General features: G+C 47.7%; 1 protein-coding gene across 1 annotated transcript in view; it reads right to left on the bottom strand.

Annotated features, from left to right (window-relative positions):
- Positions 1–19513, bottom strand: part of ABCB10 (ATP binding cassette subfamily B member 10) — a 33715-nt gene that overhangs the window by 5292 nt on the left and 8910 nt on the right. Inside the window, exons 3-10 of the mRNA XM_036904623.2 lie at positions 19130–19332; positions 14011–14145; positions 13123–13269; positions 12048–12183; positions 6606–6701; positions 5225–5434; positions 3184–3263; positions 1796–1976 (exon numbers count right to left, since the gene is read on the bottom strand). Of these exons, the coding sequence (XP_036760518.2) occupies positions 1796–1976; positions 3184–3263; positions 5225–5434; positions 6606–6701; positions 12048–12183; positions 13123–13269; positions 14011–14145; positions 19130–19332 (1188 nt within the window). The remainder of the gene's footprint in view (positions 1–1795; positions 1977–3183; positions 3264–5224; positions 5435–6605; positions 6702–12047; positions 12184–13122; positions 13270–14010; positions 14146–19129; positions 19333–19513) is intronic.

The raw sequence follows: 19513 nt of genomic DNA, 5'->3' as shown, positions 1-19513 counted from the left end.
AAAGGCGAGGGGGAGACGCGGATGGAACAGATGAGGGCACGCAGTCTGAGACCACCCAGCCCACCGCCCCCGCTCCCGAGTCGTGACTGAGGAGTCTCACTGAACGGTTCTGTCACTTCATTTTACAAGGCTCAGTCCCATTTTTGGTGATGGACAGAAACATCCTTTTCCGGTTGATTTTATTGGCTGAACATACTTATTAACAGTAATTGCTGGGTATTATATCGTTTTCACCTAAAAGAAGTTTATCGTTCACAACTGAAACATGGGGTGCTGCTAACGCTGTCCCAGGACGGCGACCCCATGCGCATAAGGGAGCAGGGAGGCCCCTTCTCCCCCCACCCCTCTGGTTGGTGAGAGGGTCTGAGGGCCCCGAGGCGGGTGGGCAGGGTCGCCAGCGGAGAGCTTTGGGGAGTCCCCGGTGCCAGCTGGAGCACTGGGCACCTATGCTGTACACCCTGTCCTCCTGCCAGAACCTTCGGTCATTTCACCCTGAAATGGAGACAGGAAGGGAAGGTGGAAGGACACGTGGAATCTGTTTCGGGGGGTGCAGTGAGGGAGTCCCAGTCCCATGCCCTGCTGCTCCGTGATTTCACGTGAGCAGCTTGAACTGGGCTTCTGCCCAAGGACAGGTTCAGGGCTGCAGTAGCAGTTCACCTGTACATGGCCGTGCGCGATTCTGCACCTGGCATTTCCCCATTCTATCAAAAACATTTTTTCATCTATTGTCTATAGATGTTAAAAAATATACATACATATATAGTTTAAAAATATACACATATAGTTAAAAAATATACATACATAGTTAAAAAAAATACATGCATGATGAATTTTAAATATTTTGTGTTAAATTTTCTGTGCTCTGACTTCAAGTGAGCAGTTCAGAGTTAGAAAGAGCTCCTGCCCCCATCCAGCCTGGGGCCTCCCTCGGACACAGAGCCATGCGCCCTCTGCACAGAGCTCCCACGGAGAGAGCTTGTTATCGCAAAAAGCAGCACATTGCAGTATTTCTAAGGAAAACCTTATCTCTGTTTGACCAAAAATTGATTGCCCTTTAAGTTCTACTCCTCTGTACTCCAGAGCAATAGAAATTAAGTTTTCTCTTTCCCTCCTAAAAACGAGGAACCCATACTGCAATCCGCCATGCTCACTGTGCCTGGGCAGCAACAGGGGACGGCAGCCATGCTCACTGCGCCCGGGCAGCATGGGGGACAGCGGCCGTGCCTCCCAGCTGCAGGTCCATTACTTGTTTGGTGCAGGGCATGTCAAGCTATGCTACAGGCCAGACCTGGACAAGGGCCTGTCTGTGCATGACTCTCAAGCTAGGAGGGTTTTTATACTTTGAAAGGGTTGTTAAAAAACAACAACAGAGAATATGTGACAGAGACCACATGTGGCCCACATGACCTAGAATATGTGGTCTCTGGCCCTGTGTACACTGGTCAGCCTGACCCCACCACAGTCCCACTCCAGGTGCACTGCTCTGCCTCCCAGGACCAATCATCTGCTGCCTGCATCTGTCTGTCCGTCTATGCCTGTCAAGGACCTCAAGCTGCAGAACACACCGTTTCTCAGAGAAGTGCTGCTGTGGCTGGGCACTACTCAGGGAGACACTGGGGGGCTCAGGAGCGCCTCTGGGGTGGGAATTGGAGGGACCTGGGGATTGACCACACGGAAAAGAGACTTTAGAAAATGAAAGGCTGCCTTCGTGTGCCCCGAGGATGAAAGCCTAGCGAGAGAGTAATAGCGCAGTGCCAGCGCCTGGGGCACTTGGGGGGCACTGACGTGAAGGTACCTGAGAGCAGAACCCCCTTCTCTCCGACTATGGTGTCAAATCCCTGAGGGAAGTTGCGGATGAAGGCGGCCGCGTTGGCTGCCTCTGCCGCATTCTCTATCTGCTTGGCGGTCACCACGGCGGGGTCATCGGCACCGTAAGCGATGTTCTCAGTGATCGAGCAAGAAAACAAAATCGGCTCCTATGAAGTGGAAATAAACGCACTTACAGCCAATTCCAAAACAGACTTCAAACATGTCTAGTAAACACAGGGGAGCTTGGTACAGTACTTACATCTGCTATGGAACTGTTCCCAAAGAATATACACTATTTTCTTGGTTCTACTCCCTCATTCCACATAAATTCACCCGGCAGACTTTTGAAAAATTCCTGTTTTGCCATGAATGGCGTTGACTTCCTCACCACACTGCAGGAAATGAGGTCCCAAAGCAGGTGCCCGCACGGGGCCCGGCACACAGTAGGCCCTTCATAAAAGCAAGTTCCCCTCCCTTGGGAATCGTGAGATGCCGCAAGACCCGGAGTCCATCTGCCTTTCCCAGCTGCTGGCCTTCCACTAAGGGCAAAGGCGAAATCCATCTCTGTCTGTTACTTTTTGGAATATACACTCACCAGCTGGGAATGTGACATTTTAACAGACCCTGTGGAATGGTCCTAAAAGGCAAATGACTTCTCAGCTTTTCCTCCTTCCCTACATAATACACACCAGCTGATATCCTCACACTAGCAGGCAACCCCGTCGTGGGCCCACCTGCCCCTCACCCAATGGAGCCGGGGCAAGGGGAAGGTCTGACGGGAGGGAAACTCATCAGCGGGAGAGGTTCAGAAATGAGGAGAGACTTGGGTTTGCTGTGCACAGAGCTTGGTTATCAAAAAATATAAATGGCTGTGTCAAAATTTCTCGGAACCCAATGGTCTTGCAAAAGCAGCCTCATCAAAGTCACCTTATTACACCAAAACTCTGCCTGGACATCCACAGCCTCTCTGCAGAGCGACCTGGCTTTTGCTGCAGCCTTTGCTTGCTCATCCCTGAGGCCCATTATGCAAGACCCAGACTGTGGTTGGTGACTACAACGGAAGTGGCGGCAGAGTCCGTTTAAGCTGAAAAGCGGTATCACTTCCTCCCCATTCTCTAGACCATCTGCCTTACAAAGCGATGTTGGTCCCCAGGCTTCTGATGAAAAGTCAAAGCTCCAAGTGGTTCAAGTACTTGAGGTTTTCAGGAAACAGCAATGCCTACAAACCTAGACCACCTGGCAGCTAAGATCAGTCCAGTGCACTGGGAACACTTGTGTTCCTCCTCTTTTGAGGGACTCATGACTAATTAAAAAACAAATTACAAAAGAAATTTTAACAGAAAGCGTAGTGAAAAGGAGACCCACTCCACCTACCTGACTCACTGTCCCAATCTTGGACCTCAGCCAGGCTGGATTAAGCTGACGGATGTCATGGCCATCGAGACTGATGGTTCCTGGGGGGGAGTAAAGGGAAGAGCCGCTGAGCATCCTCAGCCAGCGGCAAATGTGCACACAGAGGATCTAGTGGGGACACCCCAGGCTTGGTTTCGGAGAGATGAAAAGCACACTCAAATCCTCCAAACAGAATCCTGACCCAATATATTCCACGGAATCCCCACATCCTTTCCCCTGACGTGGCTACCTGGCTGCCCAGCTGGCCACCCATCTTCCTGCAGAGGCTGCCAAGAGCTTCCCAGACTCCTGGAGCAACTGAGGGCGCCACCACAAGTGCACCTGTGCACAGCTTTGGTTCAGAGGCATTACACGGGAGGGCCAGCCGTGAGGGGCCCCCTGTCTGGGGTGGCACAGCTCTGAAGCTGCGCCCTGGATGGTGGCTGCCTCAGCGTGCAGATTCCTGATGACATCCGTGCCAGCAACCACGCTGAACTCCTGGTTCTGTGGCCAAGTTCTGGGAAGTGTCCTGCAAGTTCCATCCTGCCAGCAATCTCTGAGTGCTTTCCTCACTCCTTAAAATAGCCCTTCCCACATAAACTTCACTGGAGGAGAATCTGTTATCTGTAACTAAGAATCTGACTTATGCCAGGGCAGAGCTTTTAAGTAATGAGATGTAACTCTGTGCCCTTAGCTAATAGAATTAATTCTACACACTGAGGGAACTCAGTAATGCCTGGTGGTGATGATGGTGACTAAGGAACACCACTGCTTCTCAGTTAGTGGGGGGAATTACACACACCAGGGGCAAACTTTCAAAAACTGGCAAAAACCTGAGGTCTTTGACTTAAGAAGTACAAGAGCCCTAAGACCACACAAGGCAGGAACAGAAGGGCAGTTCCTTGATCACTGAATTATCCACCATGGTGAAGAAACTAGAGATATTTTGACTTGCTTTGAGTCTACGTAACTGGGATTTTTCTAAACTCAGAATTTAATAGCAAGTAGACAGTGAATCAAGGCTGATTTTAGAGGCAAACCGTGCTAACACCCATTTTAACACAGCTGGTGATTCCACGGGTCAGGATCTGCAATCAGATAATTATCTGGCACTTAACCAGCTCTCATTGTTTTAACCAAGCACAGGTACAAAGACCGTGAGACACATTCTTTTTAAACTCATGATTTGACTTTTACTAACAGTTATTTTGGTGCTTAGAAACTGAGGGTTTTCTCAGTCCAAAATTAAATCAGTACCTACAGAATATTTTTTTGTAACTATGTGCGGTGACGGATGTTAACCAGACTTCTGTGATGATCATTTTGCAATATATACACATATCAAATCATTATGTTGTATATTTGAGACTAATACAATGTTACATCAATTGTATCTTAATAAAAAAAGTATATAAAGAAGTTAAATGTGTTCCTTCCTCTAAAAATGTTACAATCCACTTAAAAATAAAACCAAAACAAGAAAAATCCATTAAGAAAGTCCCTACTACCTCAAAACAGCTTCCATAGAGTAGCCACTTAGAAGCGAAGCACTGACTGCCAAATCATGCGTGTGCACACTGACCACAGGGCAGCTCATGGGCAGAAGCAGTCAGGCTTCCAGGGAGCAACGCAGGGCTCTGAAGCCAGCTCCGTGGCTGGCACCAAAGGGTACTCATCCCGAGTGCTGCCTGACAGTGGTGCCCAGCACGAGGCACCTGAAGAAGGCGTGAGAAGGAGACACGAGCGCGGGAGATGAGGAGGTGGAATTCAGGAAGTCACTTGGCACTCAAAGAGGTCAGACAGGAACTACATAAAATGCCTGGCAGGCCTTCTGCATGAGTGGTCATACACCTGAAAGTGACACCTTTGTTTAAGGGATTTCCTTCCTGGGAGCAAGCCCTCTGGTGTTCAGAACTCTTCTCCAGTTGCACAGTCTTTGCATAATCTAACCCCCTCCCCCGGGCCGCAGAGGTGGAAGGGCTCAGCAGGGCCCTCCCGCCCTACAACGTGGTGAGCCACTCACCAGAAACAGGGTCATACAGCCGCAGCAGAAGGGAGACCACTGTGGATTTGCCGGAGCCACTTGGGCCGACCAGCGCCGTGACGGACCCTGATGGGATGGAGAGGCTGAAATCCTGGAATACGGGCACCTCTGGCCGAGCTGGATAGGCGAAATGAACGTTCTGGAACTCCAAAGCGCCCTGGAAGCTTTTCTCTTTTAAAACAACACCCTCTGAAACAGGAGGTGGAATAGCGTTACTTAAGGCAAAGGTCAAACCCGCAGCTGAGCCCCGCTCCCCGCCTGTGTGCTTGTGGCTGGCAGCCACAGGGCCGTTGGGCTGGTGAGCTCCAGCTGGGCAAGAGGGAAGGAAGCAGCCTCTGCCTGGCGCTCCCCGGGGCCTGCTTGGCCCTCTGCGCATGGGGCACCTGCACGGGCGGGCCTGGCGGACGCTCAGCCCTGGGAGGGGGGAACCACTGACCGGAGCCCGGGGGGCAGACAACTGAGCTAACAGGAGAGGAGTCAGTTCACAGCCTTGTGGCAGCCAGGGCTCAAACCCGGCTGCCTTCTGGCCGTGCCCCCGCCTCCACGGTTCCCTTGGCTCAGGCTTTGTCTTATCTACTCTGGTATCAGTGTTTTGAGAGAATGTGGATAAATGGGTGGTAAGTGGCTGAGGAGCTGGAGGGCACCAGAGGCCTGTCCTGTCCTGGTGACTTGGGGCAAGCTGCTCACTCTCTCTCCCACAGACTACTTCCTCCGACCTATGAACCTGGAGAATCCTGGGCCTTCCCTCACTGCCTGGGGGTGGCCAACAGAGTCCTGGCCAAGCAGCGGGGAGTGGCCACACTTCCCCTGAGCCCCACACTTCCCACAAGCCCCACACTTCCCCGGCACTGGCTTCTGGGGAAGTACTGGTAAAGGAGATGGCTCCGGCCAGGTAGGAGTGGCACCCTCTACTCCACCCCCAGAGCCATGAGATCCAGAGGCTTTTGTATGGGGGACCCCTCTTCTTTTCCTCCTGCCCCACACAAATATCAAAATCCCTGGGAAGACAAATCTGGCGGGCGGACTGGGGCCCTCCAGTCTGCATCCCTGGGGCGCAACTGCTCCTGCCCTCCTGTCACTGCTACGGGGTCACCTGCAGCGGGGGAAGCAGCAGACCTGCAGGGCATGCTGTGGGGTCAGCCCCCCAGCCCTGGGCTGCCCCTGGGCCCCACAGCCACCCGGCAGCTGACCTCGCTCTCTCACCGCCTGCCCCTCGGACAATGCTTTCTCCACTGTGTGGCAGGAACCACGTCCTTACCCTGCGCGTCCTTCACTAGGAGGGAGGGAGTTGGTCTAACTGTCCCTTTTTAAAGCCATGCGTGTTTAATCCCAGCAAAGGACAAGCCCATGTGAGACCCACCGTTGAAAGGCAGCCCAGGCTCTCTGTCCAGGAGCTCCCACAGGCGGGTGCCGGCTCCCAGCCCCTTCATCAGCTCCGAGTAGAAGGAGCTCAGACCTGAGGGCCAGAAGCAGACACGTCCGTCAGTGGCACCAGGAACAGCAAACGACAACTTGCTCTTAATATAAAATCTGTTACTTCCAAAAAAGGGTTTGAGGCTGCTGGAAATCCGTATTCACCATTCCCTCCATCTAATATCCTGAGTTTTCTTCAGCGTCTCCTCCAGTCTCACTGATTTCTAATAAGGATTTTATGTTTGATCAGGGAATTTAAAAACACATATAGTCATACTCATCAGTCACCAAAGTATAAAATCACAATGTTACAGGGAAAGTCCTAGTAAGAAAACATAGCACTATAAAGAAAATAAAATTCTTATCCCATACTTAAAAGGAATATAAGATATCCCAATATTCATTTTAAACTGATATCCACAGTATCAAACTTCCCTTTCAGGCACTCAACAAATACAAACTTGTACTAGGCTAAAAACTCAAAAGGAATTTGTTAATGTCAAACAGCCCCAATATCTCTTTTAAGTCATCTTCGAACTAGATTTAATTAATGACCTAAACTCCAGGCACACTAGTCCAAGCCAACAGCCAGACCAGGGACGTGTAACACCTTCCCTCAGTAAGGATGCTGAAACAACGCCATTCAAGTATTCTTCCTAAGGTATATTTGTGCATATACTTGTGGATATTTGTGCAAGATACAGTGGAGTGAAACCTTCATTTTGAGTTAAAAGTGCACTGGGTAGAAATAGCCCCAGATAAATACGATCACCCAGCGATGACAGAGGAACTAAGGTGCTGCAGAGAAAGGATGGTCTCCTCAACAAATGGCGCGGGAGCAGCCCGGCGTCCACGGCAGAAAGTGGATCAAGGCACGGGCCTCACACCTTCACACAAATTAGCTGAAAATGGGTCCCGGACCAAAATGTGGAATATAAAAACTAAAAAACTAGAAGATAACATAGGAGAAAGAAGACCTTGGGCTCTACAATGCCTTTTTAGATACCAGACCAAAGGCTGAGTCCACGAAGGAAAGAATTGGTAAGTCAGACTTCCTGAAAATTTGACACTTCTGCTCTTTGAAAAGAACACAAACACTGGGGGAAATGTGCAAAAGATCCGTCTGATAAAGGACTGATATCTAAGATACAAAAGAACTCTTAAACCAGTAAGAAAACGAACAACCCGATTTAGAAACGGACCAAAGACCTGAACAGACGTTTCACCCGAGAAGACGCATGCTGGCAGGCAAGTGTATGAAGGCGCTGCACATCCCATGTCATCAGGGGAATGAAAATTAAAACAAGGAGATACAACCGCACGCCTATTGGAACAGCAAACATCTACAATTCTGACATCAAAAGTTGGTGAGGATGAGGAGCAAGAGAAACCAGCGTCCACTGCTAGAGGGAATGCAGATGCTACAGCCACTTTAGAAGACAGGGTGGCAGTTTCTTACAAAACTAATCATAATCTTATCATATGGTCTAGCAATCTTATTCCTTTGTTTTTACCCAAAGGAGCTGAAAACAGATGCACACAAAAACCTGCTTGAGGACGTTGATTGCAGCTTCAGTCATAATTGTCAAAACTTGTAAAGCAACCAAGGTGTCTTAGTAGATGGATGGATACACTGTGGTCCCTCGAACAATGGAGTGATTAGTACTAAAAAGAAACAAGCTAAAACCTATACATGCTTATGTTACTCTACAAGAAGATATGTCAAAGAAATAATCAATCTTCCCATGTTTTCTTCCATCTGCTACTTTTATAGCTTTTCTTCTTCCTTCCTAATTACAACCCTTAAGTAGAATTCGTGCCTCATAACGAAATTACCAAGTATCATAATTCTTCCAAGTGGTAAAGATACCTCAAGACAAATGCTGGGCATAAAAGCCACAGGGCATAAATCTGCAAAGAAGTAAAAAGCTAACCTTTTCAAACAATATTGCTTCTCTCTCACCAACTTTACATTTCCCTGTATGGCCCCGGAAGATGACTGGTTAGCCAGAGATGGGTAAGATTCCTCAAGGGAGGAACAACCTAAGACAGGCACAGTCGCAGGGGGCCATCAGGTGAGAAATTGGGGATCAAAAGAGGTGAGGCTTAGAACCTCACCCCCCCTGTTTTGACAGAAATCTTCTGCATCCATGGATGTTTTTTTGCCCTTGTCTAGCTTGGATTAACACATAGTCTACAGGCACACACCTGATCATCTACATTTGCCCTCTTACAGCACTAAACTATGTTTTCTACCTTTCTCTTGCATCTACCTACCACTTCAGCATTTTATTAAAAATAATAATAATAATAATAATAAGGGAGAAATGTGGGATTCACATATAAATCAAGTATAAAAATCAAACGAATATTCACATTTGACCTGATTGTTTATAGTTCATAATGCATGATCAAAATCGAAAGTTCCTGTGATGACTGTCCTTGCACTGTTCACCATGTAAGAACTTATTCACTATGTAAGAATTTGTTCACCATGTAAGAACTTGTTCGTTATGCTTCAGAAGACTGGAGACTGTTGAGAATTAGGCTTGGGGTTGATTAATGATTGTGCATTGAGTCCCCTATACAGAATTTTATTGTTGTTAACAACCATTTGATCAATAAATATGAGAGATGCCCTCTCAAAAAAAAAAATAATAAATTAAATTATAAAAAAAAAAAGAAAAAGAAACAAGCCACCAAGCCATGAGAAGACTTGGAGGAGACTTAAATGCATACAACTAAGTGTAATAAGACAATCAGAGAGGCTGCATATTGTATGATTCTTACTATAGAACATTCTGGAAAAGGCAAAAGTACAGGGACTGTAAAAAGTTCAGTGGTTGCTAATGGTCAGGGCGAAGGAGGGAGGAATAGGCAGAGAGAGCACAGATGAACTTGAGGCAGTGAAACTATTATGTATGACACTATAATGACAGATACATGTCATCACAAATGTGTCAAAACCCAGGGGGCATACACCAGCAAGAGCGAACCCTCACGTGAACCACGGACCCTGGGTAGCAGTGATGTGTCACTGTAGGTCCATCAGTTTTAATGCATGCCCCACTCTGGTGGGGACACCGTGCCTGTGAAGGGGCAGGGGGCATATGGGAAATCTGTACTTGCTGCCCAATTTTGTTGTGAACTTAAAATTCCTCTTAAAAAAAAAAATTTAAAAGAAGTAAAAAAGAAAGAGAAAGAGAGAGAGAGAGAAGGGGAAGGGAGGGCAGGAGTAGGAGGTGGTTCAACACAGTAGAGTTTAGACTCTAGAAAACAAAAATCAAAAGGCCCTGGATAACAACATGCAGTCCATCCATTCAACGGAATATTGTTCAGCCATAAAAAGGAATGAAGGACTCATCTATGCTCTGATGTGAGTGAACTTCGAAAACATCATGCTACATGAAAAAGCCAATCATACAGGACCACATATTATGATTCCATTTATATAAAATATTCAGAATAAAGTATACAGAGACAGAAAGCAAACTGTGGTTGCTAGGGGCTCAGGGAAGGAGGGGTAAAGAGATACACTGTTTATTGGGTATGGGTTTTCTTTGGTGGGGGTACAAAAATATTTTGGAATTGAACAGAGGTGGTGGTTGCACAACATTGTGAATGTTCTAAATCCCACTAAATTGTTCACTTTAATATTGTTAATGTTATGTTACATGAACTTCACCTCAAGTTTTTCAGTATGCTGTTCTAAGCAAAAATCTGATGTATAAAAATTCTTATTTAACAAATAAAATAGGATTTCTTGCTCACTGGTTCATTATACAATTACTTTAAACAATGACTGTCACAAAAGCATTTAAAATCCAACTCAACTCGCTGAAGTAAATTTCCACAGCTTGAGGTCCCTGTCTGGGTGGTAAGTGTGGGGAAACTGGTGGCCCGGAGCCCACTGACTCTGTACCCTTCCTGCTCCACTGCCACATGGCAACAGCTGCACAGGACCTGTGGCTAGGAGGGCCCAGCTATACCCCGAAGCCTGGAGCTCAGGCACAGGTCCTCATCTGTAATGGGGGCAGTGATTGACTCCTGATGGCCTGGGGCTCTGTCTGTATGCAAGATACACCTGTGAACTTGTCAGGACAAAAGGTGGGCAGAGCACGCCCAGAAACAAAGGTAGCTCCTATCAGGTCAAACTGCTTTGAAAACGGGGTGGAGGTGTGGAGGGACTAAGGTCCAGTCCCCTGAGGCAGGAAACATAAGCCTACGGGAGGCCAGGGGGGAGAGCTCGCTGTGTTCACACGTGGAATGGCGAACAGGAAGGCCACAGGGAGGGGAAGCAGCAGCAGGCCAATGCACGCAGAGGCAGGGCAGGCAGGGGACAAAGGCACGGAGCTCCCGGGCGTGGAACCCGACAGCCTTGCAGGCCTGACCAGGGGCTGCAGAGGAAGGGGCAAGGCTGTGGCCACGGGGTCCCTCTCGGCTGTCATTTCCCAGATCACCCGGCATCCCCAGGTGGCTGACTCAGGTGTTTCTTCAAGACCAGCCAGCAGAACTAAAACATTATTTCTAGGGGTCTCTGGAAATCTCCATCCAGAAAACATCCTCAGTTGCCCGCATTTGTCTAAGGAAAAGCCTCTACCTTTAACCTGTAGACTAAAACCCTGAAAATAATCCCAGGAGATAACCCTGGGATATCTGAGTTCCACTAACCAGACCTTAAGCTATTTACCGAACTTTTCCATCTCATTTTCAAAGAGAGGAAGGAAAACAGAAAGCAGGAAATCAGGAAATCATTTGCCCCTTATTGACTGGGGACACGGAAAAATACTGAAAACTTCAGACTTCACACAGCTGTGCCTCCATGGACCTCGCTTCCCTTCACTGGAAATGGACAATAAAAGATGAACTCTGAGAATTCTTAACAAAAGCAAGCAACTTGGTTTCATACATTTTATGATTTATACTTTTTCATTATTTTTGCACAGGTTGACTTCTGTACAAAAGGAATTTTATTCAGCGGTGATTGGCCAGTCATGCCTCTTGTGACCGCAGGACTGTGGGTTTCTGCACACGCCTGGTCTGGTCAGTCCTATTTCCCTGCTCCCTGCATTCCTGGGTCCAAGTGAACAAACTGTCTCAACGTGCAGCTGGCAAGTACTGCTCCAGCAGGGCCCCGAGCTCAGCAAGCTGCAAGGGGCCTGCAAAACTCCTCAGCTCCCCGACCAGGGCTCTGCCCCCCCTGCGCGGGAAGATCACATGCATACCTATTTTTCCTTTCAAAGTCGGGTTGAAATAACAACTAGGAAATGTGTTTTTCAGGTGAAGTGAATTGATAAAAGGTGGAGCAATGGGGAAGTTAAGTTTTCATTTCAAAATCTGTAGCCTGATTTTTTAATTTGTAACTCCCAAGCCTATTTAAGGTATGTACCTCCAATGCTTAATCCAACCCAGAAAGCATACATCAGGAAGGAAGAGAGTTCACCCACGGTCATGTGGGCACTGCCCATCAGCAGCCCTCCTTTGTACAGGACAGAGAGCACAATCAGATTCCCAGAGAGCCCCGTCTGTCAAATGAAGAAAACACAGAGGTCAGGTGGAGACCAGAGGCCCATGTTCAGGAAGCACTCACACGGCCTGTCGTCTCCTTTGTGCATTTAACTATCACAGCAAGACTTTCCAAAAATAATCGGAATTTCAAATAAAAACATATATTTGAAATACTGCACTATTGAGGAAAATAAAGTCAGCAGTACCAAAACCTGGCAGCAAGCTAAGCCATCCATCAGATTCCTGTTTTACTCAATCTGCTCAGTTTTCAAAGGTAAAAGTATTAAGGATTCCCTCCCCAACTAGAGGAAGCAGATACATAGTCTGCATTTGTACAGTCTAATATGACGCCTGGGGACTGACTGGACTGAGGCTGGAGTCCTGTATCTCTGCTCTGCCTTCACTTTTGGTAGGTGCCTGGCCTCTGATGGTCTCTGAGTGAGGGGCTGCCTTCTCTCGGCCTCTGTCTCCTTATCTGCTAGATCATGATAGACTTAACGGATGGGAGAATCACCTCTGAAGTTCTTTCCAGTTTAAATATCTTATGCATTTGCCTCCATGGTGATTTTCTAGTTTGGTGTCCTATTTGATTTCACTGTGATCAATGTAATCAATTTTTTTATACTTCCCCCTTGAAATACACTAAAGTCCTCAGTGGGGGCCTCAAGCCACCTGCATCAGAATGACATGGTGGGCCTGTGAAAACACAGGTTGCTGCCCCTCCCCAGGAGGTCCGACCCTGGGTCAGGAGTGGGGCTGCAGATCTGCATGAGCAGCCAGCTGCCCAGGGAAGCTGCCGTGTGGCCTGGACCACACTCTGAGAATCAGTGCCTAACCCCACGCTGTTTTGGTCAAGGTCTCAAAGTAGTGCTGAAGTAGAACAATCTTCTACTTATGGCAAGTGGCACAAAATAAAAACATCCAACCTTCCACTCTTCCCCAAATGATGTACTTACTGCTCCGAAGAAGCCGGCCCGAGCGAATGCCTCTCTCCTTGCCAAGTCCATCACGTGGCCCACTTTACGGGTGTATTTCTCTATTTCAGTCATTTCTTTCCCAAAAGCTCGGACAGTTCTTATATTTCCAATACGTTCCTCAGCTAGCTGAGAGAGTAATAAATATGTTTCAGGGGGAAGAAGGTCACATTTCAAGATTTCTAGAAGCAAAATTAAAATGTGGTCTAATTTTTAAGACACTGTCAGTAGAGAGCTGTTCGTGATATGTGACCAAGTCAAAAACAGATTACAAAGCAGAGTCCATGAACAATCCTATTTTTGGAAACATATATATCTATACATATCATACATCATACATATAGGTAGACAGAAAGATAGGAGGGTAGGTAGGTAGATAAAGAGAAGAAGATAAAAAAGACAGACTCCAAAATTTAACATTCATTCTGATAGAGTTTTTCTCTTCATGTTTTCAAATTTTCAGTTATAAACATGCATGGCTTTTGTAATATGAAAGTATGTTATTTTTCATTTAGAAAAAAAATTAGATAGCGTTGCAAAGCTACCTTTATTAACTAACGAAGGACAAAGTGCCAACCAGACACTATTTTCGAACTATGATTAGCTTTTTTGTCCTATAAGAAATAGTGATGGTAAGAAGTGAGAAGTTCAAACAGCGTTGTCAAGTGGGACCTACTCTGAGGAGCAGGTAGTAATCCAGTCTAGAAGGTGGAGTGTTTGAGGCTTCTAGGATCTTAGATGCTAACAGAAGGAAAAGAAAGCACTTTTCTGAGGCTTTTTTGGGAGCCTCAGCACATCCCTTCAGGTCTGTACCCTGGGACCTCGGCTCCGAGCTCATTCCAGGGGGACCGAGCCATGGAGGGGTCTCACCTGGGTGGCCTGCGCCAGGGAATCCTGTGTGGCTTTGGTCAGTTTCCGCAGATAGCGTCCATAAAGCACAGCGAGGATGGATATCGGGGGCACCACACTCAAAACAAAAGCGGCCAGATGAGGTGAGACAAAAAACTGTCAAAAACAAAAGCCAAAAGGCGTGTTACAGAGCAGCAACACACCTCCCGCAGGTGTGTGGGGGTGGTGGTGTGTGTGTGTGTGTGTGTGTGTGTGACAGGCAGGCTTGAAGGTGCTGTTCTGTTCAGGTGGAACTTTTCGGATGTCTTCAATCTCCACTCAACTCCGTGACTGTCTGGAGCCACCCAGGCGCAGTGTGGCAGAGAGCTGCTGAAGAAACGGGGACGTGTTTTACCCTCCAGGGCTGTACCACTGCTGGCACGGTGCCTCCTCTGCTGTGTGCATCAGACCACGTTGTTCAGCAACAGAGGTGGGGGAGGCAGGGCGTGAGGAAAGGCTGTTCTCCACATGGCCAGGCCCCACCAGAAGTTCTGTATTCAAGTCCGGATGGCCTCACGGACACCGAACAACCAAAGCAATGAGTCCCACCGAGATGACCAACATAGCAGAGACCCAGACCCTGGCAGCTTCAGACAAACAGGTGCACCAAGACTTGCTGGGGGAATAACTCACAAGCGGAAGAGGAGCTAGAGCTGCGTCCACAGCTCAGAGGACACAGAACCGGAGGCAACGTGAGGAGTGGTTTCCTAACACCTGGAGTTGCTCAGAGGAAACAGCCAACTTCTGGAAGTAACAGTGGGTGTTTTCTGTCAGCCCTGCAATTTGCTGATTATATTTTAAATGGTTCTAACATCTCTTCAACAAATTATTAAAACCTACCAAATCTCATTTGCACAGAAAATAGTATGATCAGTACAAGACTTTCCTAAGAGGCTGAGGAAAGTCATTGACTGGAATGGGAAGTAACGGGCAGATCAGCCAATCAGTCGCTTACTTGGTCAGTGGCCCGTTACTGAATGCTTAGTGGAGAGGATGCCACTCCGGGTGCCGGGAAGGGAACTGACCCTCACAGAGTTTCGTGCAAGGGGAGACGGGAGGTGGGTGCCAGGTGGCAAACAGGCAAGGGAGAGACAGAGCATCCCGTCAGGTGTAGCCTGGTCCAGAAGGGCACATGCACAGAGGCCCTGAGCAGGACGGACCCACCCCGGGCAGGCGGCCGTGCAGTCTGTGGGACACATGCAGGAGCATGACTCCTGCAGGGCAGGGCAGGCCTGATGGTCCTGAAGCCTAAATGCAGCAGAGCTCGGCTAGAGCACTTGTACGCGGTGCCCTCTGTCAGGGCAGGAACGCCCATCGGGGCTCCTTGGACCCGGGAGGGCTGTCTCAGAACCCGCCCCCCACCCCACGCTCTGGCTCCATGTCTCACGATAACCTTCTGGAGACTGACTCGGGCCCTGTCACCAGACAGGAGTGCCAGAACGACAGGAACACACACCCTGATGGTGGGAACAAACATCCCACAACTCATGTCACTGACCTGGCAGTGTGGTGTGGACTCACGAGGTCACCGCAAGCAGGCTTGCCGTGAGTCAGGCAAAGAACACGGGTACTGGGGTTGTGATCTCGTGAGGCTTGTGTCCCCCAGAATTCATAGGCTGAAGACTTAACCCCAGTGTGGTTGTATTTGGAGATGGGGCTTGTAAGGAGGTAACTGAGGTGAAATGAGGTTATAAGGGTGGGACTCTGAGTCAACAGGATCAGCGTCCCTATAAGAAGACATGCCAGAGAACACCAGGGCAAGGCCACGTGAGCACAGGGTGAGATGGCGGCCAACAGGAGCAGCAGGAAGAGGCCTCGCAAGGACCCCACTTTGCCGACACCTTGGCCTCGGATGCCCGGCCTCCAGAACTGCGGGAAACTGTGCCTGTTGTCAGCTTGATCATGACACCTGAGTGACTAAGACAGGCCCTTCTGGCCGCCCGTCTGTCCTAAGGGGACTGTCCTCAACTTTACAGAACAGGTGCCTGACTCTCCCTGAGCCCCGGAGCTAGGAACGCTTTGCTGCAGGAGGGGCCTCCAGAGCTCTGCCCATTGCTTGGCTATGAAAGCTTGGGAACACAGAGCCGCTCTCCAGCCCTTAAGTCAGATGTCACGGGCTCACACTGGCAACACGCCCGCCTGCTCCAGCCTGAGGGCCACCTGGGACACACACACAGAACCCAAGCCCTTCCACCTGTGGGGAGCATCAGCCGCAGCGGCGCCCTCTGGGGCCAGAACCCCCCTGTCCAGAAGGATCACCTCCGCAGCTGTCAAGCACTTAAAACTGGCCAGTGTGACCGAGCAACTCAATTTTTAATTTTACACAGTTTTAATTCATTAAAATGTAAATCCGCATAAAAAAACCCTAAAAACTCCACTCCAAAACTACTAGAACTAATATCGGAATTCAGCAAAGTTGCAGGAGACAAAATTAACACACAGAAATCTGTGGCTTTCCTATACACTAACAATGAACTAATAGAAAGAGAAATCACGAAAACAATTCCATTCACAACTGCATCAAAAAGAATAAAATACCTAGGAATAAACCTAACCAAGGAAGTGAAAAAACTATACCCTGAAAACTACAAGACACTCTTAAGAGAAATTAAAGAGGACACTAACAAATGGAAACTCATCCCATGCTCCTGGCTAGGATAAATTAATATTGTCAAAATGGCCATACTGCCCAAAGCAGTATACAGATTTGATGCAATCCCTATCAAATTACCAACACCATTCTTCAACGAACTGGAACAAATAGTTCAAAAATTCATATGGAAACACCAAAGACCCCGAATAGCCAAAGCAATCCTGAGAAGGAAGAATAAAGTGGGGGGAATCTCGCTCCCCAACTTCAAGCTTTACTACAAAGCCACAGTAATCAAGACAATTTGGTACTGGCACAAGAACAGAGCCACAGACCAGTGGAACTGAATAGAGACTCCAAACATTAACCGAAACATATATGGTCAATTAATATACAATAAAGGAGCCATGGACATACAATGGGGAAATCACAGTTTCTTCAACAGATGGTGCTGGCAAAACTGGACAGCTACATGTAAGAGAATGAAACTGGATCACTGTCTAACCCCATACACAAAACTAAATTCAAAATGGATTAAAGACCTGAATGTAAGTCATGAAACTATAAAACTCTTAGAAAAAAACATAGGCAAAAATCTCTTAGACATAAACATGAGTGACTTCTTCATGAACGTATCTCCCTGGGCAAGGAAAACAAAAACAAAAATGAACAAGTGGGACTATATCAAGCTGAAAAGCTTCTGTACAGCAAAGGACACCATCAATAGAACAAAAAGATACCCTACAGTATGGGAGAATATATTCATAAATGACAGATAAGATAAAGGGTTGACATCCAAAATATATAAAGAGCTCATGCAGCTCAACAAACAAAAAGCAAATAATCCAATTAAAAATGGGCAGAGGAGCTGAACAGACACTTCTCCAAAGAAGAAATTCAGATGGCCAACAGACACATGAAAAGATGCTCCACATCGCTAGTCATCAGAGAAATGCAAATTAAAACCACCATGAGGTATCACCTCACACCAGTAAGGATCGCCACCATCCAAAAGACAAGCAACAACAAATGTTGGCAAGGTTGTGGAGAAAGGGGAACCCTCCTACACTGCTGGTGGGAATGTAAATTAGTTCAACCATTGTGGAAAGCAGTACGGAGGTTCCTCAAAATGCTCAAAACTCAAATGCTCAAAATAGACATACCATTTGACTCAGGAATTCCACTCGTAGGAATTTACCCTAAGAATGCAGCAGCCCAGTTTGAAAAAGACAGATGCACCCCTATGTTTATCGCAGCACTATTTACAATTGCCAAGAAATGGAATCAACCTAAGTGTCCATCAGTAGATGAATGAATAAAGAAGGTGTGGTACATATACACAATGGAATATTATTCAGCCATAAGAAGATAACAAATCCTACCTTTTGCAACAACATGGATGGAGCTAGAGGGTATTATGCTCAGTGAAATAAGCCAGGCAGAGAAAGACAAGTACCAAATGATTTCACTCATAGGTGGAGTATAAGAACAAAGAAAAACTGAAGGAACAAAACAGCAACAGAATCACAGAGGCCAAGAATGGTCTGACAGTTACCAAAGGGAAAGGGACTGGGGAGGATGGGTGAGAAGGGAAGGATGGGGGTTGGGGGAAGGGGACATTATGATTAGCAGGTATAATGTGGGGGGTGGGGCATGGGGAGGGCTGTGCAACACAGAGAAGACAAGTAGTGATTTTACAGCATCTTACTACGCTGATGGACAGTGACTGTAATGGGGTTTGTTGGGGGGACTTGGTGAAGGGGGGACCCTAGTAAACATAATGTTCTTCATGTAATTGTAGATTAATGATACCAAAAAAAAAAAGAAATGTAAATCTGAAACTCAATACTCCATTTCTTTTCAGCTATTGGTAAAATTTCAAATCTGGAAAACTTAGTATGTCCATCAACTTTTTCAAATGCAAATTTTATGAACTGTAAATACAGATCAAGCTATTTCCAGTGAAAATTTAGCATCTGGATCTAGACATCCCATTAGTATAAAATCCATGCCGGATTTTGAAATCTCAATGTGAAAAAATAATATGAAATACCTGATGCACAGAGGCCCTGAGCAGGACCCACCCGGGGTGAGCAGTTTTTGTCCTGATTACACGTGGAACAGACAATATTTTGTTTACATTAAGTAAAATTTACTATTAAAACTAACCTCATCTTTCTTTTTAATGATCACTTGACCTCGCCCAGGCAGCACCTGCTGTCCCTATCCAGCTCCGTATCCAGCCTCCTCCTGCTGCTGCCCTTTCCTGCAACACTCTCACACATTCTCAGAAAACCCAGGCGATACTGCCATCTCTTCTGAATGCATGGGTCCATTTCCCGGCTAAGAATTCATCCTGGAGGCCTCTCAGGAGGAGGCAGCTACATCCCCGCAGCCCTGGGGGTGCTGCTGGCTGGGTGCTGAAGGGCCCGGAGTACAGCTCGCCCCCGGCTCAGGACCGGGCGGCTGGGCCCTGCCCGGGAGGTGTCAATGGAAGCTGGGCCAACATACCATCATGCCGATGCCGACGGAAGCCTGGGCCCCTGCCCTGAGCCCATCTGAGACGTTTTCGGTCACCGAGCGTCCCAAGAGTGCCGTGTCTGCTGACAGGCGGTTAATCAGCTCCCCTGTGCGAGTCTTGTCAAAGAAAGCAACCTCCTGCCTCAGAACAGAGGAGAACAGCGAAGCCCTCAGCCTGTTGACGATGCGCTGGCCTGCAAAGGTGGACAGGAATGGCATCAGCTCTGCAGGAGCTCGGCCGATGCCATCACCCTCCAGCCCCATGTGCATCTGGTGGGGACAGGGAGGCCTGGCCCTGGCAGGCCCCCGGGTGTGCGCTGGTGACCAGTACGGTAGTAAAATGAACATAATACGACTGAGAGTATTTCTAAAAGG

This window comes from Manis pentadactyla, chromosome 12 (genome assembly GCF_030020395.1).
Source record: "Manis pentadactyla isolate mManPen7 chromosome 12, mManPen7.hap1, whole genome shotgun sequence".
Lineage (NCBI taxonomy): Eukaryota > Metazoa > Chordata > Mammalia > Pholidota > Manidae > Manis > Manis pentadactyla.
The sequence above is the reverse complement of the archived record's forward strand: the minus strand, read 5'-3'. Positions and strand labels throughout refer to the sequence as shown.